The 25,238-nt window shown below is 37.9% G+C and overlaps 2 protein-coding genes across 4 annotated transcripts in view; both read left to right on the top strand.

Moving 5' to 3' along the window:
- Positions 1-1,010: 1,010 nt before the first annotated feature.
- On the top strand, positions 1,011-20,008 carry LOC127428679 (angiogenic factor with G patch and FHA domains 1-like). Of its 3 annotated transcripts, none has more exons than XM_051677193.1 (16): positions 1,011-1,101; positions 1,188-1,244; positions 2,853-3,069; positions 3,173-3,272; positions 4,859-5,046; positions 9,174-9,317; positions 9,451-9,651; positions 14,268-14,733; positions 15,046-15,148; positions 15,310-15,361; positions 15,466-15,567; positions 17,269-17,446; positions 17,662-17,741; positions 18,929-19,056; positions 19,240-19,339; positions 19,533-20,008. In XM_051677193.1, the coding sequence occupies exons 2-16, from the start codon at positions 1,207-1,209 to the stop codon at positions 19,737-19,739; spliced, it is 2,304 nt and encodes a 767-aa protein (XP_051533153.1). In that variant the 5' UTR covers positions 1,011-1,101; positions 1,188-1,206; the 3' UTR covers positions 19,740-20,008. The 3 variants fall into 3 exon arrangements, with proteins under 3 accessions (XP_051533153.1, XP_051533152.1, XP_051533154.1); XM_051677192.1 differs by having other exon boundaries at positions 1,037-1,081; XM_051677194.1 differs by lacking the exon at positions 14,268-14,733 and adding an exon at positions 11,944-12,010 and having other exon boundaries at positions 1,037-1,081.
- Positions 20,009-22,683: 2,675 nt separating this feature from the next.
- LOC127428678 (high affinity cAMP-specific and IBMX-insensitive 3',5'-cyclic phosphodiesterase 8B-like) overlaps positions 22,684-25,238 on the top strand; it is a 70,957-nt gene continuing 68,402 nt past the window's right edge. Inside the window, exon 1 of the mRNA XM_051677191.1 lies at positions 22,684-22,896. Within this exon, the coding sequence (XP_051533151.1) occupies positions 22,849-22,896 (48 nt within the window). The 5' untranslated portion in view covers positions 22,684-22,848. The remainder of the gene's footprint in view (positions 22,897-25,238) is intronic.

Here is a 25,238-nt window from a genome sequence, read left to right as displayed (position 1 = left end):
AAAACTGAGAGCAAAAGTAGAACATTATCAGTGCCTGCATTTAATAGGTGTTTTGTATAAATTAGTGTTTTTCTGCACATAAAACTCAATTTACGCTAAACATAAACGAGCCAAAGTTTGCACATTTATTATGAACTTTGTTATGAAAGATATTACATAATGATTTTAATAGTATTTCCTTGCTTATTTATTATAACGTTTGTTTGTTAACATAATGGCTATTTCCATACTATAAAAAGTGTCTCATTTGCATAATAAAAAGTAGAGGAATTATCTTAGCCATATGTCCAAACATGTATCTCATTTGCAAAAGCCCTGGATGTTCCATTGGATTTGTAGGGTACAACTGGGCTAAAGGCCCCTCGTGGTAAAAGGCATTTTATCTCATTTCCCCCAAAACACTAAACAGCAACAAAAACTACCACTGTACTTTCCTTAACACCTGTATGTCACTATGCACTGCAAAATATTCATGATTCATGAGATCGTTGCGTGCAATGTCTAAAGTTTAATTTTGTGGTCATTTGATATACTATTTAATAATATTTACAATCTTGCTAATGTATGTAGCTAATGAAAATCCCTAAACTGAGCACATTTATTTTGAGCCAAAATACTTATCATCTTCAGTTTTGTGCAAAGTGATTAAATCAAAAGTTTTATATATATATATATATATATATATATATATATATATATATATATATATATATATATATATATATTTGTGTGTATATATATATATATATAAAGTGGAGCGAATTGATTTGTTATAACAAATATTCAAAGTGGGCTTACATTGACTGATCCAATCACAATGGGGATTAATTTGTTTACAGAATACGTGAGTTATGAAATGCCAAATTTTATTAAAATTAACAGGAAATTGTAATAAACAAAAGGTTGTCACTAGTGGCAGTGGTACAGTATGGAAAATGAAACGACACTGCAGTGAGCAGAGTTCTACACTAGGGGTGCTGTGACGCCATAAAAATAACGAAAGGAAGTTGCGCAGGAGCATCGCGTGCGCCATGACGTTACAAAGTGAAAGTATGGCGGCCTTCGTTGAAGTGGGATTAAAGTTCGTCGCGTTTGCTTCCTGTAACGCACTTTACGATCACACAAACTTCTACACGAATATGTGTCCAATGCACAGTGGTCATATGATGTTTATCTTTGATTTACAGATTGACGCGCACGCGGGGAATGTGGAAAAGCGCAGAGAAAACGGGTGCTTTAAATCGGTGAGGATTATGTGTTCTAAAACTCAAAAGTGCATTAATATAAACATAATTTAAATTAATAGGAACACATTCTTATTAAATATGAAATGAGACTTGGTTTCTGTCCACTTGCGTGATTGCATTTAGCAGATTAATGTCATTGTGATAGCTATGTTTTCTGTGAGTCGTGATGTTTCAGATACTAATTTACATATTATGCATATTAATTGTGTTGCTCTCTCTGATTGGTTGGTCTGCTTGTGTAGGTGTAGTTTATATATACATCTCTGGAAAAAATTAAGAGCCCATTGCAAAATTACCAGTTTTTCTGGATTTACTATTTATAGGTATGTGTTTGAGTAAAATGAACATTTTTGTTTTATTCTATAAAGTACTGACAACATTTCTCTTAAATTCCAAATAAAAATATTGCCATTTAGAGCATTTATTTGCAGAAAATGACAACTGGTCAACATAACAAAAAAGATGCAGTGTTTTTAGACCTCGAATAATGCAAAGAAAACAAGTAAATATTCAAGTAAAAAATATATTTTTTAACAACACAATACTAATGTTTTATCTTAGGAAGAGTTCAGAAATCAATATTTGGTGGAATAAACCTGATTTTCAGTCACAGCTTTCATGCATCTTGGCATGCTCTCTGCCAGTGTTTCACATTGCTGTTGAGTGATTTTATGCCACTCCTGGCGCAAAAATTCAAGCAGCTCGGCTTTGTTTGACGGCTTGTGGCCATCCATCTTCCTCTTGATCACATTCCGGAGGTTTTCAATGGGGTTCAGGTCTGGGAATGTGCTGGCCATGACAGGGTCTTAATCTGGTCTTCCTCCATCCACACCTTGATTGACCTGCTGTGTTGCATGGAGCATTGTCCTGCTGGAAAAACCAATCCACAGAGTTGGGGAACATTGTCAGAGCAGAAGGAAGCAAGTTTTCTCCAGGATAACCTTGTATGTGGTTTGATTCATGCATCCTTCACAAAATGAATCTGCCCGCCAATGTTATTCTGGAAGAAAACTTGCTTCCTTCTGCTCTGACAATGTTCCCCAACTCTGTGGATTGGTTTTTCCAGCAAGACAATGCTCCATGCAACACAGCAGGTCAATCAAGGTGTGGATGGAGGAAGACCAGATTAAGACCCTGTCATGGCCAGCACATTCCCAGACCTGAACCCCATTGAAAACCTCCGGAATGTGATCAAGAGGAAGATGGATGGCCACAAGCCGTCAAACAAAGCCAAGCTGCTTGAATTTTTGCACCAAGAGTGGCATAAAGTCACTCAACAGCAATGTGAAACACTGGTAGAGAGCATGCCAAGATGCATGAAAGCTGTGACTGAAAATCAGGTTTATTCCACCAAATATTGATTTCTGAACTGTTTATATTTATATATGTGCGTGATATATATATATATATATATATATATATATATATATATATATATATATATATATATATATATATTAATGTGTATGTGTATATATGTATATTAAGTGTGTGTGTATATATGCACCTTGTATTTTCTTTATGTAATGCACTTTGAATACCATTGTGTATGAAATATGCTATGTAAATAAACTTGCCTTGCCTTGATCTGCATATTTTTGACAGAAAATACTCAGTGATGGCTGCGGAGGAAAGACCAGAACCTGAACCCAACGAGCAGGGTTTGGAAGCAGAGCTCGTGTCTTTGAGATCACAAGCAGAGGAGCTGCGGCAGGAATTGAAGACATGTAAGGATGAACTACAGAAGTTACAGAAACAGCTCAGCCAAAGCGAAAGACTGCAGAAGACAACTGAGAGCTACAATGAAGATCTCAGACAGCAGGTAAGCTAGGTGCTCGCATATCCCTTTGCTGGAGTCAGTGCACAATCTGGTTCTCACCCAAAAATGAAAATTTACTCATTTACTGTTGTTGTTTTTTATTTAGGTTGATACACTGAGTGCAGAAATCCATGAGAGAAAGAAAAGAGAGAAAGAGAGAGTGAATGCTGAGACTCAGACGGAGGAATACACCTGGACAGAGACAGGTTAGTCTCTCTCTTTTGTTTTTCCTGTATCTTAGTTAAAGGAATGTTCTGGGTTCAATACAAGTTGAGCTCAATCGATAGCATTTGTGGCTTAATATTGATTATTACAAAAATTAGTTTCGACTCATTCCTCCTTTTCTTTAAAAAATAACAAATCTGGGTTTCAGTGAGGCACTTACAATGAAAGTGAATTTGGCCAATTTTTTGGAGGGTTTAAACACAGAAATGTGAAGCTTATAATTTTATAAAAGCACTTGCAATAATTCTTCTGTTAAAACTAGTATATTATTTCAGCTGTAAATTTGTTAAAATTGTAGTTTTTACAGTCCGTTTAGAGTTTGTTAAAATGACATAGTCATGGTAACAAAGTTGTAAAATTGGCTACAAATTACACAGAAAATGTTAGTAAGTGATTATATCACACTAAAATAATTTTTACCTCATATCCTTTGTCTTGTGTCTATACTTTTGAAAAAGTGAGAATTTTAATGTTGAAAAATTGGCCCACATTCACTTTCATTAAGGGGGCTTTCACGCTGGGCACGTTTGTTGCGGTCCGATCCCGAGTGCGATTGTTCCCGGTGCCCCCCCGCAGCTTTGGTCTGGTTTCACACTCACTTGATTCTATCGAACCCCGGTCCATTTGCGTTCATCTTACCTCATCACAAACACACATGGAGAACACAACGCGACTCATCATACTTTGTTTTTTTTGTTATTTTGGTGCCATTATGCACAGCAGTGAACGACAACTGCGTATACAGGTGCATCTCAATAAATTAGAATGTCGTGGAAAAGTTCATTTATTTCAGTAATTCAACTCAAATTGTGAAACTCTGTGCGCTGCATGGTGTAACTCATCAGATGTCCAGGGGAAGGCGGCTTGCTGCTGCTCGCAAACGGCGTTTTTTGAGGAGACAGCTGATTGCAAGGAATTCATTTGCATCTCTGTTTACACTGCACGCTTACGCTCGTGTCCAAGGTGAAGTTATTGCCACTGTCATCTATTATACCCTATATTTATAACCTAATAGTATTTATAAGGTGTATAGACAGACAGACAGTATTTATAGTGTTGTATGTCATTGTGGTGTCATTACTCTTTTGGGACTTTCAGGAATGTGTGGATCCTCGTGTGTTGTTGAAACTAATGATGTCGTCATCGGCTAAAATGCATGTGCAGGTTACTTGACTTCCTGAACGAGTGCACACCCGAGTCCGAGTTGCTTTCACATTCACGCGAATCGTGCTACAGTTCCATTGCAACCGAACTCCAACAGGTAGTCTCGGGTTCGGTACCGCGGTGCACTTCCCGGTCCGTATGACAGCTTTCACATTACCAATTTTTCATGCGAACCGTGCTCTATTTCGAACTAAACTGCCACCCTAAGTGCCTCACTGGAACCAAGATTTCGGCTTTTTTTAAACAAAAGGAGAGATGTGTCAAGGTTTTGTGATAATCAATATTATGCCACAAATGCTGTCGATTGAGCTGAACTTATATTGAACTCGGAACATTCCTTTTAATGATCCAGTCCTCTGCAGCATTGATGTGGAAGTTAAATGCTAATCTTTTTCTGAAACAGATTATTATAATTATTATTATGGCGGATACTATCAGTCTGGAACAGAGACAACAGCAGAAACACAGGAGAATGTTGTCATGGAATCTCAAGAGGCATCAGAACACACAGAGACGCATCTCATAATGACACAGACAGAACAGTCCAATCCTGAGCAGACGGATGGATTGAATGATTTTCCACAAACAGAGGTATCAGAGTCATGTTAGATTATTTACAAGACTACTGTCATGGGTTGCATGTATTTGATATTCAGAATAATTCTGCCAAACACGATTGCTTTTCAAAAAATAGTTTGAGCTCCATAAAGAGTGTTGAAAATTGTTTATTATTATGGTTATATTGCAAAACTAAACCATTTTCTCTATGCTACTCATTAGAAATAAAATTAGTGCATTCCAACATAGTCTAATATATAGCCAAAATAGCCCAACATTTAGCCAAAACAGTCTAATATATGGCCAGAATAATCCAACATACAGTACTGTGAAAGTTTTTCACAAGTTCCTAAAACTTTTGCAAAGTGAGGATTTCTTAAAAAAAATAATGACCTGAATAGTTTTCATTAATCAATTAACATCATACAAAGTCCAGTAAACAGAAAAAGAGCTAAATAAATATTTGGTGTGAATACTTTTGCCTTCAAAACAGCACCAATTCTCCTACTTACACCTGGACACAATTTCTCTTGGTTTTTGGCAGATAGGATGTTCCAAGCTTCTTGGAGAATTTGCTACAGTTCTTCGATTTATTTCGGCTGTCTCAATTACTTATGTCTCTTTATGTAACCTCAGACTGACACGATATTCAGTGGGGGCTCTGTGAGGGCCATGCCATCTGTTGCAGGGCTCCCTGTTCTTCTGTTCTATTCTATTTGCAAAAGTAATGTTTGGGAGTCTAACATTTATATTTCCTGTTGACACACTAAAGTAGCAGATATAAATAACCGTCTTAAAACAAATGTTTTTGTGAAACATCTTATGTGCCCAAGACTTTTGCAAGTATTATATATCCAAAACAGTCTAAAGTATTGCCAAAATGATCCAGCATGTAGCTAAATTAATCCAACATATAGCCAAAGCATCTAATATATGGCAAAAGTAGTCCAACATGTAGCCAAAACAGTTTAATATACATCCAGAATAATCTCATATATAACTATAGTCTAAAACATGGTCAAAATAATCCAACATATAGCCAAAATTGTCTAAATTATGTCCAATATATAACCAAAACAGATTAAGAAATAGCCAAAGTAATCCACTTTATAGACAAAACAGCTTAATATACATCCAAAATAATCGAATGTATGGCGTAATCAGTCTAAAATATGTCCAAAATAATCCAAACTATAGCCAAAACAGATCAAAACATAGCCAAATTAATCCAACATATAGCCAAAGCGGTCAAATAAATGGCCAAAAATAGTCCAGCATATATCCAAAACAGTCTAAAATATAGCCAAAATGGTCCAACATGTAGCTAAATGAATCCAACATATAGCCAAAGCATCTAATATATGGCAAAAATAGTCCAACATGTAGCCAAAACAGTTTAATATACATCCAAAATAATCTAATATATAGTTTAATCAGTCTAAAATATGACAAAATTAATATAAAATATAGCCAAAACAGTCTAATATACATCCAAAATAAACTAATATATAGCATGAACAGTCTAAAACATGGGCAAAATAATGCAACATATATCCAAAAGTCTAAAATATGGTAAAATAATCCACTGTATAGCCAAAACAGGTTAATGTACATCCAAACAAAATCTAATTTATAGCATAATTGGTCTAAAATATGACAAAGAATCTAACATATGGCCAAAACTAAGCCTGTTGCGATTATTAAATAACCATCTGATTGTGGTTATTTGATCTAACCGCGGTTATTTGAGACAACTGCGATTATTGGGCATTCTAATTCCAATCACATTTTAATGCCCAAATAAGGGAATTTTAAGCTAATATACTGTATAAATGCCATTAACGGCATGCTCGTGTGTCATTCAGTTGAACTCTGAATCCGAGTGTCACTGAGCTGCACCGCGGACGTCAACCAGCTTCTGGCCAGAAGAGCATGTGAAGAGATTCTCAAGCACTCTGATGCACATACACTGATGATAGTGAACACAAAGCACTCTGGTTTCACTTTAAATGATAGTGTAATGGCAAATGAACCTGGCTCATACACGCAGTGACACAGAGGAGGAGACGCACGCTTACTCTATTTCTGTGGAGTGATGAAATGATGAAACAAAATCTCAAAGGTTTTGCTTCATGACAAATTAGGGCTCGGGGGTTGATCAGAGCATTAAAATAACATGTGAAAGCGAAGAAATTAGGACAGGAATATTTTACTGTTGCATAATATAATACAATATAAGTATAATAATTTACAGTTGTGCTCAAAAGTTTGCATACCCTGGCAGAAATTGTGAAATTTTGGCATTGATTTTGGAAATATGACTGTTCATGCAAAAAAAAAAAAAGAACTGTCTTTTATTTAAGGATAGTGATCTTATGAAGCCATTTATCATCACATAGTTGTTTGGCTCCTTTTTATATCATAATGATAACAGAAATCACCCAAATTGCCCTGATCAAAAGTTTACATACCCTTGAATGTTTGGCCTTGTTACAGACACACAAGGTGACACACACAGGTTTAAATGGCAATTAAAGTTTAATTTCCCACACCTGTGGCTTTTTATATTGCAATTAGTGTCTGTGTATAAATAGTCAATGAGTTTGTTAGCTCTCATGTGGATGCACTGAGCATGCTAGATACTGAGCCATGGGGAGCAGAAAAGAATTGTCAAAAGATCTGTGTAACAAGGTAATGAAACTTTATTAAGATGGAAAAAGATATAAAGAGATCCAAAGCCTTGAAAATGCCAGTCAGTACTGTTCAATCACTTATTAAGAAGTGGAAAATTCGGGGATCTCTTGATACTAAGCCAAGGTCAGGTAGACCAAGAAAGATTTCAGCCACAACTACCAGAAGAATTGTTCAGGATACAAAGAAAAACCCACAGGTAACCTCAGGAGAAATACAGGCTGCTCTGGAAAAAGATGGTGTGGTTGTTTCAAGGAGCACAATACGACGATACTTAAACAAAAATTATCTGCATGGTCGAGTTGCCAGACAGAAGCCTTTACTGTGCCAATGCCACAAAAAATCCAGGTTACAATATACCCGACAACACCTTGACACGCCTCACAGCTTCTGGCACACTGTAATTTGGAGTGACGAGACCAAAATAGAGCTTTATGGTCACAACCATAAGTTCTATGTTTGGAGAGGGGTCACCAAGGCCTATAATGAAAAGAATACCATCCCCACTGTGAAGCATGGTGGTGGCTCACTGATGTTTTGGGGGTGTGTGAGCTCTAAAGGCATGGGGAATCTTCTGAAAATTGATGGCAAGATGAATGCAGCATGTTATCAGACAATACTGGCAGACAGTTTGCATTCGTCTGCACGAAAGCTGCACATGGGACGCTCTTGGACTTTCCAGCATGACAATGACCCGAAGCACAAGGCCAAGTTGACCCTCCAATGGTTACAGCAGAAAAAGGTGAAGGTTCTGGAGTGGCCATCACAGTCTCCTGACCTTAATATCATCGAGCCACTCTGGGGAGATCTCAAACGTGCGGTTCATGCAAGACGACCAAAGACTTTGCATGACCTGGAGGCATTTTGCCAAGACGAATGGGCAGTTGTACCACCTGCAAGAATTTGGGACCTCATAGACAACTATTACAAAAGACTGCATGCTGTCATTACTAAGAACTAAGGGTATGCAGACATTTGAACAGGGGTCATTTCATTTTTTTCTTTGTTGCCATGTTTTGTTTTATGATTGTGCTATTCTGTTATAACCTACAGTTGAATATGAATCCCATAAGAAATAAAAGAAATGTTTTGCCTGCTCACTCATGTTTTCTTTAAAAATGGTACATATATTACCATTTCTCCAAGGGTATGCAAATGTCTGAGCACAACTATATATATATATTATAAGAATATATTTTGTGTATGAAGCACACATTCAAAAAGCACACCTTAAAAAATATGACAATTATATGACAATTAATCGCCATAGCCCTAAAACAGACAATTAAGCATCATAATTGTTATTATTTGTTTGACAATTAATCGTTAGCCAAATTTCATAATCGTGACAGCCCTAGCCAAACAAATATAGCCAATTTATAAACAGAAATGATAATAATTTATATGAATTATTATTAATACAGTAATATTTATATAACCAGTTTATTCAAGGTGTGACAATGTTTTAGTCTCAGGAGGCCTCTGGAGAAGGTGGCTCTATAGCTGACATGCTCAGAGCAACCGCCGAAGAAGCGTTGAACCAGACCAACTTTGTGTTTGATGAAAGTACTGGCATGTACTACGACCACAGCACTGGGTTTTACTATGACTCTGTAAGTTCTTCCTACACAATCTAAATAATATCTTGATAAAGTTCTCTTGGGACGTTTGACTGCTGTTTATTTGTCATTATTTGTGTAATCTTGACTAATCGCCCGTGCTAATGTGTTTTTTCCTCTTCTCCAGACCAGTCAGCTGTATTATGATGCTAACACAGGCATGTACTATTACTATGACCCAGAAAGCGGAAAATACCAATTCCACTCTAGGATAGAGGTGCCTGCTGCACACCCCGAAGCGGAGCAGACGCCACAGAGGAAGACCAAAAACTGGAAAAACAGGAAGTCCGTGAAGAACACAGATAGAGCTTCCTGTCTTGACGGAGGGGTGAGATACACATGGACACAATGTCTTTGCATAGTTTTGTATTCACAAAGATTTGTATATGCTGGTTGACACCCAATTTGAAAAATATTCACTTTCAGTACTGCCCCACCCCCAACCACCTTCCTTATTTAAGTCCAGCGTGAAAATTCTGTCATCATTTACTCACCCTAATGTTGCTCCAAACTCAGGACTTTTTCTCTTCTGTGGAATACAAAAGGTGCATTCTTCACATGGTTTATTTGCCATATAAGGACAGTGGATAGTGATTTAAAACTGAAAAGCAGAAAAAAAAAAAAAAATGGATACAACCAAATTAAAAGTGATAAATAAAATAAGTAGAATACAACTTATGTACTACATTCCAAGTCTTTCGGAACCCATATTAAATGTAATTTTGTTATTCACTTAAATCAAATCATTAATTATTTGATTTGAGAGTGCATAATGACTTATTCTGTCCATGGCACAAAGTGATCATATGGCTTCAGAATACTTGGAAAATATTGCATGAGTCGTATTGATTACTTTGGTTTTTATGGTGTTTTCTTGTCCTTTTTTTTTTTAGCTTGACAGAGCGGAGTCACTATTATTAACTGTTGTTTTATGGCATATAAAGCCTAGTGTACACTACATGACTCGAGCTCCTCTCCTTTGATGTTTTGAGTCGGCGACTGGTCTGCGACAAGAAGTCTCAGATCTCACGACGAACAATCTTGTTGTGTGCTCACTCCTGCGAAAGGCTGAGACTAGTCCCAGACGCTCGGCAGTTTTCAAAACAGCTTGATATCTAGACATCTTGTCTTCAGGTGTGTGCACTGTCCCGTTGAGCGAAAGACCAACAATGAGCCAATGAAAAATAGAAAGAGCACAAGAGGAGGGCAAGTTATTAGGAAGCAGAAGACAAAAAATAATTAGAAAATAAAATAAAACATAATTCACATCTCCCTACCCACTGTCTTTATTATTTTCAGCTGTTTTTATAATTTTTTTCATTTGCAGATTAGCGCAAATATGCGTAAAAACAGGCACGAGCCGTTCTTTCATGTTTGTTGAAAGAGTAGGACAAGGGATGTGGAAGCAGGAGACAAAAATAATAATAAAATAAAACATCTCCCAACTCACTGTTTTTATTGTTATCTGCTGTTTTTGTTTTATTCTTTTCCTTTGCAAATGGTGCCAATAAAGCGCGAAATTGGGTGCGAGCTGTTCTTTCTTGTTTGTTAACATGTTATCAAGAACAAACTGCATGAGTTTGTGAATGCATTGTTATTTTAAATTTAAGATGCATTTTGGGCAATCCTTTTGAAACGGGACGACGCTGAAGGCAGCTGGAACAGCCAGATTTTCGCCGGTTACGTGCAGATTTAACAGGATCAAAGTAATCTGAAAATGTAAAAAAGCGAATGCAATGCATGAACGTACAATTGGGACACAGATATGAGCTGCATGCACATTAGAAGCTCAATAACAGGTACTGCACTAAAATAACTCAGAATTCAGTTCTAAACGTCATGTTTGTGGATAACTAAGAGAGAATGCGCGCCTGTTTTTAGCACTTTCTCGTCTTTAATTTTTTTGCACTTTATTATCATTTAGGAAAACACAGATGAAATGATCGATGTATGCCCTCATGAAATCAGAGACTCTCTCCTCGAAATCTGAGCACAAGTGGTCAAAAAGAGATGACCAGGTGTTACGGTGATATCTTGCTTGTACATTTGTGATCGGATCACCCAAAACACATCTTAATTCCAGTGTACACATGGTCTCAGTCGGGGACGAATGCTCATGTAGGTGATACACTACAGACCTGAAGTGTTCGCACCAGCACGACGAAAAACGGGACTGTGAGCAGCAGGGCGCCGACTGCAAGGCTTGTTGTGTAAGCTTGGCTTAAACCTCATGTCTTCTTATTAAAATGTTTTGTGGTTCATGGAAGAAAGAAAGTGATATGGGTTCGGAGTTACATCAAGGTAAATAATGACAGACTTTTTAATTTTGGGGGAACTATGCTTTTAAATACTCTATTTCAATTAAATGTTTTTCTTGTTTGAGTCTCAGTTTTCAGTATTTCTTTGGAGAGTTGAGTTCCATTAAACAATCAAGTTGATCCAAGTGTTCCAAAAACAACTTCTGGCTTCTGGTTCTCGCTTTGATTAATAGCGTCTTTTGATTTTGGGGGCCTGAAAAACAGCCTGTGGTCTCAAATAGGGGTCCGTAAACAGTTTTGAGTATTTTAAGGAAGATTTAATGCATGGTGGAGCTGACAGTGTGCTGTTCCTTTCGCTGTAGGTTCAGGATTTGACTAACTCAATGGCTCAGTTGAAGATAGAACCTTTGAGGCGGATTGGACTCAGAGGTACGTTCAGGTCTGGTTCTACAGCTAGTTTTAGCATCAGATGTTTTCAAATGGCCATAATTGCACAGATACCAGAAGTTTAAACAGAAGTCACTCAGTGCAGCTGTATTTAAGTTTTGATTTGTTTTTGGTTATATTTTACTCTGGAGTTGAAGTAGCGACCAAATATATGGAATCTGTGAAATGTTATTAGGCATCTGTGGCAATGCGATAGCAATATACAGTATTTTGCATTTGGCGAATGGTAATGTGATTGAAGTTTTTCTTAATTTAAATAGTTTTAAGTCTGGTATGTTTTATTCAATTGAACACTTATTGTTATAATGTAATGTATTAAAGTGTGCAGTGTTTCCCCTGCCCACAATCCCGCAGACCTGTATTAACGCTTGTTGGTCAAAAAATAGATTAAAACAGGGGTGTCAAACTTAATTTCAGCCTGGGCCACATCAGGGTTTATTTGTGCCCTCAAAGGACTGGTTGAAAATGTGGCACCAGCACCTGCTCTGGTAGCACCCATGCAATTACCAATAATTGAAATGCACATTTGACAGTACAGCATTGATTTTGAGATTAGGATGCAGATGAAAATTATGAAATTAACAACAGTAATGTGGAAAAAATGAACACCTAATTTTTATAAGGCTAAATTGAAATATTCTGGCAGTGTGACTAAGTTGGGTCTTCTTTACAGATTCCTATCATCAGTCTCCTACTAATTAAACTACAGTCACGTCTTGGAATTTCTGAAGGCAAACAAAACAACTTACATTTTCCTACAATCAGAGAGCATTACAAGAGTGCAGATTTTACACAGATGGAAAACTGATAGCTTGGTCCATAATTATATAAATGCACCATAGTTCTCCCATAGTATCCATAGTTTTAACAATGATATTTGTAATAGTTCATGGTAACCATGTAAAACCATGCATGGCTCCTCACAATCATGGTTAGTAACTGTGGTTTCTATATAATTAACTATGGCATTTTTGCAATGAAATAACAGCAGTCTAAATAAATGAAGAAAGTTTTCCTGCCACAACTACAATAGTTAATACAGTACAGTTAGTGTTACTGCAGTAAATCCATGGTAACGTTTTGTAAGCATTGTGGTCTGAGAATTGAAAAGCCTTCTTATTTATGTTTTCTCCTGTTTTCTTTGTCAGTGCCATTTAGAATGTTGGGGCTGTTTGTTTTAAACTAGTTTCATCACCGAGACGAGTTTTGCAACAGACAATTCCGTACCACATTCAAAGGGTTTCGCAATCCCCGCTGTGAATCTCACTGCTTCACAGGCACATTTAAAATAGTCTGTGCGGTTGAGACCAGTTTGCGAATTACTGCACCTGCTCTGCCCTCGTGCTGCATTATTTATGATTGAGCCGTGTTGATAATTGACCCGTGTAGTGCTGTTTCATTCCGCTTTTGAAGTGAGCAAAATGCGCTACAAAACATACAGATGACAGGGGAAGGCTCATTAATATTCACAAGGAAAGAAATAACTGATTGTTCAGTGTAACATTGCGAACCCCTGCCATCCTACGTTTTAGAAATGAGCTCGCGGGCCACTTGAAATTAAGCGTGTTTGACACGTGTTGTTATGCGGTGACATCACTGTGAGTAAGTGCGTGTATTTGAGTGTGTGTGAGGTGTGGTGCCTTTCGCAGTGTAGAAAGTGCACCACTGACTGGGGCTAGCCAGCCTTATGTTTTGTCAAGAATATTAAATTAACCATGTGAAATCCCAACAGCGGTGCTCAATTCAGCAGTGGCGTCGTGCCGCTGCAAAATGCATATAGGGAAAACTCTGTTGTGCATATAAATTGTTTCTATTTGGGCAAGACATCAAGCTATGTAGGAGCTGTGGCTTAGTGGTTAGCGTACATGCTTGAGCACATTGAACCATGGTGTTCATTCAGGTGATGCTAGTTCAGATAGGCTTTTGACATTACCCAGTCACATTCCACCCTCTTCACCACTTCATCTCTTGTCAATAAAAGTAGCAAAAAGGCCAAAGATATAAAAGTAAAACCCTTCAGGGTTTTTAGGTGGTGGTTTTGTATCGCACTGTGTGTTTCAAGTCAGAAATGAACCAACTAAAAACTGAGACTCAAACAGCCACCTCGAAAATATTTTTGACAACATACAAGCAAATTCAAAACTGTTTTCACCTCAAAACAATGATTGTGGAGACACTATTGAAGATGCTGGAAGTAGATTCCTCATCCCTGATTGGCTGAGTGTTTGGTCAATGACAGGACCATAAAGAGGCGGGGCCTGAGTTCGACAGACAGCCTGAAATTCACCACAGAGAAAAGGGGAATGATACGTCTTCACATAAGAAAGGACGAAGGTCTCGATCCCGAAGCCCACAGCGACCCACTAGCAAAGAAAGATCCAGAAGAGCCAAGAGTCGAGACTGTAGTAGAGCGTGTTCGACAAACAGAAAGAAAACCCGGAGACGGAGCGGGTCGCATTCTGATGACGCTTACAGCGGGAAGAGGAAGAAGAGGAGAGGGAGGAAAAGATTGCGTTCTGAGACTCGAAAAGACAGGAAGTCCCACTCTGAACATGTGAGCGGTGAAAGTGAGCCAGAGGAAGGAGAGATCACAGAGTCTGATGGAGAGAAAGAACCTTCATCACAATCATTATCCTCGTCCGCATCTCCTGTCCAACCTGAACATGACAGTCCAGAGAGAGAAATGGAAACACAAATGCAGAAAGGTGAGAGGAAAGAGCAACAGAACGAATGTGGAAAAATGTTTGAGGGAGACACCACTACGTAAATAACGCAATCTGTTTGTTATTTAGAGGTGTGGATGCTGCCTGTTTAGATGAATCTCTATTCTCATTACAGTAATAGAAATTTGGAGTTTAAATGTGCCTAATTGTCAAGAAAATAATGCAACAGTGCAAAAGATAAAATAAACGTTGACTAAATGTAGGCTACATTTATTTTATGCAAAATATAATTTCTTATTTTTTCGAGAGATTCCCTTGTGTTTTATTGGTAATGTGTTTGTATTTGTGTTACAGAAGCCTGGCCACCATGTGTTCGGGTAACAGTGGTTCGTTCGCCTGTACTGCAGACAGGAACACTCTTCATCTTCACAGCTGACACGGTCGCCACCATCGGCAGGTTGGTATTTTTGAGAGAGAGAGAGAGAGAGAAGAGAGAGAGAGAGTGTGTGTGTGTGTGTGTGTGTGTGTGTGTGTGTGTGGAGGGGGTTTCTTTCCATCCTTTATGTTCAGAAGCTTGCAAACAAAGTTATTGTGTAAATGTTTATCATCTCTTTGCAGAGAGAAAGACATGAATCACGCTATCAGAATCCCTGAGGTGGGAGTCAGTAAGGTAAAACAAACACAAAAAGACTCAGTACGATCTTTGATTTTACAGTTTTATGCATATGTGAAGATGGTATTCTCACCTTTTATTGTGTGTTTGTCTGTGTTTAGTCCCATGCAGAGGTTTATTTTGACCAGGAGCAGCAGTGTTATATGCTGATAGATCAGGGCAGTCAGAACGGTACTGTCATCAATGGAAACAGAATACTACAGGTAACACTCAAACTAGCACAGCCATTCTTTCCTAGTATACTTTTGATATATGTATGAAAGAATACATCAGAATTAGGGATGCACCAATTGATCGGCAGTTGCTTATTAATAAGTTATTTGCATTGCAACAAATGCCAAAAACTGTAAACGAATCATAGACACTAATGATTTCTCAGTGGAGCTGTTTTGGAACTTGTAGTGGATATATCTGTCCTATTTTTGAACGTATTTCTACTGTGTGTGATGCTCTCATGGTGTTTACTGGTTGCCAGTGTGTCACAGTGATCTTTGATAGTGACAAAACTTTTCGGAAATTAAAATAAATGTTAGCATTTCACAATTAATGTAAATGTAATGTCATTTTACAGTGTGGGGGAGTTCATATACAGTGCATCAGAAAGTATTCAGACCCCTTCATTTTTTCACATTTTGATATGTTGGAGCCTTATGCTAAAATGATTTAAATTATAATTTTTTTCACATCAATCTACACTCCATACTCCATAATGACAAAGCAAAAGCCAGAAATTTATTAGAAAGAAAAAACTGAAATATCACATTGACATAAGCATTCAGACCCTTAACTCAGTACTTAGTTGAAGCACCTTTGGCAGCAATTACAGCCTCAAATCTTTTTGGGTATGATGCAACAAGCTTTGCACACCTGGATTTGGGGATTTTCTGCGATTCTTCTCTGCAGATCCTCTCAAGCTCTGTCAGGTTGGATGGGGACCGTCGGTGGACAGCCATTTTCAGGTCTCTCCAGAGATGTTCGATTGGGTTCCAGTCCGGGCTCTGGCTGGGCCACTCAAGGGCATTCACAGAGTTGTCCCGAAGCCACTCTTGCATAGTCTTGAATGTGTGCTTAGGGTCATTGTCCTGTTAGAAGGTGAACCTTCGGCCCAGTCTGATGTCCTGAGCACTCAGACCAGGTTTTCATTAAGGATATCTCTGTATTTTGCTGCGTTCAGATTTCCTTCAAACCTGACCAGTCCCCCAGTCCCTGCCACTGAAGAACTCCCCCACAGCATGATGCTACCACCACCATGCTTTACTGTTGGGGATGGGGTTGCACAGGTGATGAGCGGTGCCTGGTTTCCTCCAGACATGATGCTTGGAATTGAGGCCAAACAGTTCAATCTTCATTTCATCAGTCTGAGAGTCCTTTAGATGCTTTTGCAAATTCCAAGTGGGCTTTCATGTGTCATGCACTGAGGAGAGGCTTTTGTGTGGCCACTCTGCCATAAAGCCCAGATCGGTGGAGTGTTGCAGTCATGGTTGTCCTTCTGCAAGTTTCTCCCATCTCCACACATGATCTCTGGAGCTCAACCAGAGTGAGCATCGGGTTCTTGGTCACCACTCTTACCAAGGCCCTTCTCCCCCGATTGCTCAGTTTGGCCGATGTGAAAAAAATTATAATTTAAAGCATTTTAGCATAAGGCTGCAACATAACAAAATGTGAAAAAATGAATGGGTCTGAATACTTCCTGAATGCACTATATAACTGCAGCATACTGTATTACTTGCAAAAGTTTGGCAAGGGGCACTTTAAGAATAACATTGGTGATCAGATAGGTATCTTCCGGTCACAGGGTTAAAATGTCTGTGATCGAATCGGCCTCAGAATTTTTATGATCGATGAACCACTAATCAGAATTGAATCACTGCTGAACCCTCTGGTGTGTTGCTGTGTCCCTGCAGCCCAAAGTTCGCTGTGACCCTTGCCCTTTGACCCACGGTGATGAAGTGAAGATGGGAGAGACCGTTTTGTCCTTCCACATTCACACGGGAACGGACACATGTGACGGCTGTGAACCGGGCCAGGTCATAGCACATCTGAATCGCCATAAAAGAGAGGAGAACTCTGGTATACAGATAGGTAAACACACACACACATTAATGCACCTGTGAAAACGGGTCACTGGGTGGAATGACCTAATCATGCAACAGAAGTTATGTGTTTGAGACATGGGCATAGCTGATTAGATTTTGAATTGTTACACAGTTATATCTTATATCTGAATCAACCCCTCCCTATACACATTTAGACTGAGTATTGTGTAAGTGTATTTTGTGTGTGTGTGTTTGTTTCAGGATCTGTTCTGAGTAAGGAGGATAAGGAGATTCAAAGACAGAAAGAACTGAAGATGATGAAGGTCAAATATGGTCTCAAAGTAAGTTGTCACCTCCTTAAATGAATAATTCCTTCAGATTTTTGGTTGAACTATCCCTTTAACCCTTAAATGCATACCTCGGGTCTTTATAGACCCGGGACCCCATTCCACCCCCTGTACCTCTTTTTTGGAGTTGTGCCCACACCTCTTTAGTATTCCTCAATCTATCTCTTATAAATAGTGACACACAAAAAAGTGCCAAAATTGCACACACACAAAAAAAAACACTTTTTATAATGGTTTAAGCACCAAAAGTGTATAGGGTCTCTAGAGACCCTAGGTGTGTAAGAGTGTCCTAAATTATTTCATATCTACTTAAGTTTTTTTATCACAGGATATGTATTTCTTTGTGTATTGCAAGAGAAATTAGTACTATATGCATACAAATAAACACTATATCACGTTGACTTCCTGTGCAACAATGAACTATCAACAATGGTGAATTATCAGTATTTTATGAATGAAATCTCATGACATTTCAGTGTGAAAATAATGAATCCTGTACTTGAATTGTCCTGATTTTTTGCATTATCTTTTTATGAAAAATAAAACATCAAAATATATTGTGTTTTATTATTTTCTAATATTTGGTCAATGACTAAATATTTGTACCATTTTACACCATCTGGGCATTTTGTACATCCATTTTTGATAGATATAAGTGCCGGGTCTCTAAAGACCCGAATATGTTAAAGTGTTTGGTGAAATGACCATGCATTTAAGGGTTAATACATCAAAAACGTTCATATTATAGGTTCAAGATTCATATTATTGGTTCATATTAATATTTTAAACTGCACAAACTCTCTTGGTGAATAGTCAGGTGTGGGCTTAAACATTGTGGTGTTGATTATCAGTGCCCAATGCTGCCATCTGTTGGTAAGGAATGTAAACATCACATTCCGTCTTCGTTGGCTTGCCCTCATGTATTTCCAAAACTGTGTGACTTTCTTCTGTGGAACACAAAAGGAGTAATCTCAGTGCTGTTTTTTGCCCCCTTCCACACACTGAAAGCATATAGTGACCAGGGACTGTCAAGCTCCAAAAAGGACAAAAACAATTGTAAACAATTGTTGTTTTAAAGTGTTGGTCCATAACTATTACAGCAAAAACAGTTTTGTAAAAATGGATTGAAGCTTTGAACTGCTCCAGTGTGTTTTATGTGAAGACTCTCTGGTGTGTTTCAGAACAGTGATTATGAGGAGCAGAAGACCCTGAAGAACAGCAAGTATAAAGACAGAGCGGAAAATCGTCGGCACACAGTCGGAAGCGAGGGAACGTTCCAGAGAGACGATGCCCCTGCTTCTGTTCATGTGTATGTCATTACATTTTTGTAGTCAAACATTTACAACAATAATTAACATGTAGATTACTGTAAAGTTCTCACGGAACACCTGACAATGTGAAGCTGAATGGAAAGTCTCCAAGGTTACAGATATTTCTGCAGAGTCTGAGCTTTTTGGCATTGTCTGTTTTTGTTTGGTTGGGTTGTATATAGTGAAATTGGAGATGAGAATAAGGGCAGACAGATGCTGGAGAAGATGGGCTGGAAACGAGGAGAAGGTCTCGGCAAGGACGGTGCTGGAATGAAGGATCCAGTAATACTGATTTCTTTTATTACACAATGTTTCGTTTACGTAATGTTCATTGTATGAGATTTAAACTTGTATGTTTACTACCTTAGCCAGAACGCAGTATCTACCCCTTCCAAGTTTTTCGTTTGTCCAGCCAAATAGGGTTTATACTCTCCATTTTAATATTCTTAATTTATACCCTCTGTGTGCGTTCTAGATCCAGCTGGAGTTACGTAAGGCTCAGTCTGGTCTTGGTTCTGGAGTCGCTATGTCAGTAGAGGATGCTTCGCTCAAGAGAACCAAAACCCAACGGAACTGGGAGCGTGCAAGGGAGCGGTTCTCTGACGCCTGCCAGGCTGAATCCACCCATCCTGAAACGAGCCAATCACCTAAAACCTTTTTGAAAAGTCAGGACATGGAGTGATTTATTGGTCATTCTTTGTACTAAGGCCAGTCTTTGGGTTTGCAAAAAAAGGGGGCATGGCCAAGATTTCGGCTAGATGTACTAGTCATTACAATTGACAAAATGATTGACACTTCTTTTTGAAGTTGTAACAGTTTTGAAAATAGACTTAATTTTGATTCATTCATTGTTCATTTTAAACAGTGTGTTTTTGTTCTTTTCAGAATTCAGATCCAAACAGAATATCTTGGACAAATTAACAATAAATGTTTATAAAACAATGATACATACGTTTGCGGTAGTCTCACATTATTACTATAAACGGTTGTTATTCACAATGTTTGTTACAGGTTTCTTCAAGTAGCGGATGTTAGTGCAAAAGTTTTTATAGCTATATACAGTACTGTATCTGTAAAGGCATGTGATTTGTGGATCATATGCAACATTTACTGTGAAAGCTGCAGTTAAACCTGTGGGGCATCGTATTATCTGTCAATCAGAAAAAGAACGAGTTGCACAACTCTACAAATAGAGCCTTCAGTCAGCAGTCTTCTGTCTGTCGAAAGCTATCAAGTGCTTTACTACTGTTTATCCAAGGGCAACAAATAATTAAGTTATTGGAAACTAAAAACCCATGTGAAACTGCTAGTAAGTCTCCTGTATGTTGCCTTGGTTTGCTGTTCACACATAAAGCTGTTGTGGCAAACTTTGTCTCTAGATGGCTCGGAAACCTACTGCTCTGATTTTCTTACACTATTTATTTTATGGCATAAACATTTGCTATTGTTTAGCTTGAGTTTGGATAAATAAAGCCTCAAGAACATGCACTCAAAGAAATATTTCAGTCTATTTTTAAGATTTATGCCATTTTTTGTTTTTTCAATTGTATGACAAATTTGCATCAGACTGAATTGTTTAATCTTGACATGTACTTATAATTTTAGCATAATGTGAAGTATTCGATTAAACAAATACTTCACATTCACGTCTAATTTATAATACTGTGGATTATTCAAAGATTACTCGAGTTCAGTTTGTTGGAAATTTTTCATATAATTGAATGCGTAAATCTAAAACATTAGCTGAAATATATATATATATATATATATAATTTATTTATTTATTTTTTTTTAAAGAATGAATCACCCCTACTTTTCTGTCCACACTTCACTTGCCTCTAAAATAAAGGCAAAAAGCCTTAAAATAAGAAAAAAAATAAAAATAATAACTACTAACAAAATGTACATTACAGTAAGAATTGGGAAATAGATTTTATTAAAGGAATGTTCTGGGTTCAGAACAAGTTAAGCTCCATGACAAGGAAGTTATAATATTGTTTATAACTACACCTGATAAAGTAAGACATTTTACCATACTACAATCATGTTAACACGTATAATGCTAATGTATTGTCGCTATACTTTGAAAACAGTGAATATATTAACATTTACGGACTAACCCCATTCACTTCTTTTGTAATCACAATCAAAAACTTTTTTGTGTGTGTGTGTGTGTGGTAATCAACATTCTGTCACAAATTCTGTCGATTGAGCTGACCTTTGAACATTGAATATTCATTTTAATTATCATGAACATCATGCACAGGGCAGAAACTAAGAAAGTACAGATTTTGCTCTTATGGAAAGAAATTGGTACTTTTATTCACCAAAGTGGCATTCAACTGATCACAATGTATAGTCAGGACATTAATAACATGAAAAAATTACTATTACAATTTGGGAAAAAAAAAAAAAAAGACTTCTTAAACTTCTTCAAAGAGTTCTCATGAAAAAATCCTCCATGTGCAGCAATGACAGCTTTGCAGATCCTTGGCATTCTAGCTGTCAGTTTGTCCAGATACTCAGGTGACATTTCACCCCACGCTTCCTGTAGCACCTGCCATAGATGTGGCTGTCTTGTCGGGCACTTCTCACGCACCTTACAGTCTAGCTGATCCCACAAAAGCTCAATGGGGTTAAGATCCATAACACTCTTTTCCAATTATCTGTTGTCCAATGTCTGTTTCTTTACCACTCTAACGTTTTCTTTTTGTTTTTCTGTTTCAAAAGTGGCTTTTTCTTTGCAATTCTTCCCATAAGGCCTGCACACATGAGTCTTCTCTTTACTGGTGTACATGAAACTGGTGTTGAGTGGGTAGAATTCAATGAAGCTGTCAGCTGAGGACATGTGAGGCGTCTATTTCTCAAACTAGAGGCTCTGATGTACTTATCCTCTTGTTTAGTTGTACATCTGGCCTTCCACATCTCTTTCTGTCCTTGTTAGAGCCAGTTGTCCTTTGTGTTTGAAGACTGTAGTGTACACCTTTGTATGAAATCTTCAGTTGTTTGGCAATTACAAGCATTGTATAGCCTTCATTCCTCAAAACAATGATTGACTGATGAGTTTCTAGAGAAAGCTGTTTCTTTTTTGCCATTTTTAACCCAATATATATATGACATGCCAGTCTATTGCATACCGTGGCAACTCAAAAACAAACACAAAGACAATGTTCAGCTTCATTTAATGAACCAAATAGCTTTCAACTGTGTTTGATATAATGGCAAGTGATTTTCTAGTACCAAATTAGCAATTTAGCATGATTACTCAAGGATGAGGTGTTGGAGTGATGGCTGCTGGAAATGAGGCCTGTCTAGATTTGATCAAAAATGACTTTTTTCAAATAGTTATGGTGCTATATTTCACGTTATTAATGTCCTGACTATACTTTGTGATCAGTTGAATGCCACTTTGGTGAATAAAAGTACCAATATCCTTCTGAAACAGCAAAATCTGTACATTATTCCAAACTTTTGGCCGCCAGTGTGTGTGTGTGTATATATATATATATATATATATATATATATCTCATGTATTGTGCACTCCTCAGAGTTGATCCGGCGGCGCTAGGACCGCGTATTTTCGCACTTGAGAGTGCTATTCATGTAGTTGAAAAAGTTCAGAGAAACTTCGCCTACTTACAACCTCAAAAAGTTCCCAGACAGCCTCGACTGTCGGTATGATCGGGTGGAGCGAATGCTGCCGAAATGTGCTTTCGGGGAGGTTTTATCTGTAAATAAGAGGGATTTCATGTAACCGAACCGCTGAATTTGGACCCGGAGGACTCGGAGAGATGAGCGTGGTTACCGAGCAGCAGCTGTCCAACGGACCTCGAAGAGAGGTGAGATTCACTCTTATCTACTCAAAAGCTTCGAATCACAGCCCACGTTGAGAGTTTCCAATAAAACACGGGTTGTTTGCTTTTCATCCGGCCTTCGAAGGTCGTTTCATAACTAGGTGTTGCTATTTTAGACAGAGAAGTTTAACAAGTTCAACTTGAATCAATGGGACAGTTTTGAAACTGCAATAAGGATAAATGTCACCAGATTCGTATTATTTTATTCGGTGTCTGTAAGATCTCATTTATACTAGGTTTTAATGATTTAAGGCTCAACCTGCCCTGCTTGGGAAAACGTCAGGTCCTTTATTCGGTGATATTCATGAGCTTTAGATTTGTTCACATAGTAACTGTGTATTCCAATTAATGATGACTTAATCTTTTTTGTTTATCTCTCAACTACCCATTTGTTCTATGTAGTTTGTATGGTTTCTATTGAGGCATTGTTGTCGTGGTTTGTAATCTAGGCTTGTTTTTAGCGTAGGAGAATGTTACAATGTTACAATATACTGAAGGGATACACTGTGACACTGAACATTCTATTGCCGCTAAATGTTGCTACATTCCAAGGTTCGATGCATAATAATTGCTGTCACTTCACCTGGACGATGTTCAAGTTCTCCACCAGAGGGCAGTCATGTGTGGCGCTTTGCATTGGAAAGCAAAAGGTCAGCTCACCGATCAATGCAACACGATGGAAGGTTAAAAACCATGCGCTGTGGAGACAAGATTAAGCTTATTTGTTTTGATGCAGAGGAGATGTGCTCATCTAGATCAGTTGAACGAGACTTTGGGATTTTGTTAAAAGGTATAGTTTACCCAGAGAAGAAAATTCTGTCATCAGTTACCCTAATCTTCCTCATTGTTCCAAACACATATGACTTACTTTCTTTAGTGCAACACAAGTTAGGCAGAATGTTAGCCTCAGTCACCATACACTTTCATTGCATGTTATATCTATATAATGAAAGTGAACCGTGAGTGAGGCTGTCAGCGCTTACATTCTGCCTAACATCCCCTTTTGTGTTTCACAGAAGAAATGTACAATATTGCAGCCTGAACACCACCCCCCACCCCCCCACGCCCACACACACACACACACACACTTTAATTGCTCTCAGAAGCACAGGCGCATGAATAAGTATAACAGCCTTGGTTATGTAAATGTTTAAACGCTGCCTATTTTATTTACAGTCTTTGATAATGGTGTTTCTGAGATGTTATTGGCATTTCCAGGATCTGCAATGTCACACGTACAGTAAAATCCTGCATGCATGAGTGACTACTAGAACATTTAGAATACACATGTATTGGACATGTGTAGTATTAAAATGCCTGGCAATACTGAAAAAAGCCAAAAAAAAATTCTCTACCCATGCAAGAATATGTGGAGTTAACTTCTACATAATAAAAAGTCAGTGTAGTCCCTCATAAGCACATCTGGGCATTTACAGATGTTTGAAAGAAACACTTAGCAATGGAAACATTTAAAATAAAATCATTGTTTATGAACCCTCAGTCAGCACTGACGCCCCACAACAAGAAGGTCCCCGGTTTGAGTCCTGGCTCCATACAACTCCAGTGGTTAAATCCATGTTTTCAGAAGTGATATAATAGATGTGGGTGAGAAACAGATCAACATTAAAGTCATTTTTACGATAAATTCTCCTCCCTGCCCAGTAGGTGGCGATATATACAAAGAATGTAAATCGCCAAAAAGAAAAGAAGAATGTGGAAGTAAAAGTGAAAGTGGAGATTTATAGTAAAAAAAAGGACTTATATATTGATCTGTTTCTCAACCACACTTATCATATTGCTTCTGAAGACATGGATTTAACCACTGTAGTAGTATGGATTACGTTTATGCTGCCTTTATATGCTTTTTGGACCTTCAAAGTTCTGGCCACTGTTCACTTACGTTGTATGGACCGACAGAGCTGAGATACTCTTGTAAAAATCTTTGTTTGTGTTCAGCAGAAGAAACAAAGTCATTCACATCTGGGATGGCACGAGAGTGAGTATATGATGAGAGAATTTTCATTTTTGGGTGAACTATCCCTTTAAAGCAGTTTTGATACATTATGACAAAAGTCAAATGCGCACACTTGTTTATTGATAGACTGATACATATCAACCAGGCCTATAAATTGGACGATATCTTGCCATTTTGTGATTATCATCTCCTATAGCCTAATAGGTATTTCAAGGCAGGTTCCCATTGGGACAAATTACCCCTATGGTGTGACAACGGGCCCTGCTATAGGGTAAATGTGTGTTAAATGATCTGTATCTTTTTTTTCCTGAGCAATGAAAGCTCATAGCTTTTTTTGTAGCCAAGACTTCAA

This window comes from Myxocyprinus asiaticus, chromosome 38, assembly GCF_019703515.2.
Source record: "Myxocyprinus asiaticus isolate MX2 ecotype Aquarium Trade chromosome 38, UBuf_Myxa_2, whole genome shotgun sequence".
Classification (NCBI taxonomy): domain Eukaryota; kingdom Metazoa; phylum Chordata; class Actinopteri; order Cypriniformes; family Catostomidae; genus Myxocyprinus; species Myxocyprinus asiaticus.
The sequence above is the reverse complement of the archived record's forward strand: the minus strand, read 5'-3'. Positions and strand labels throughout refer to the sequence as shown.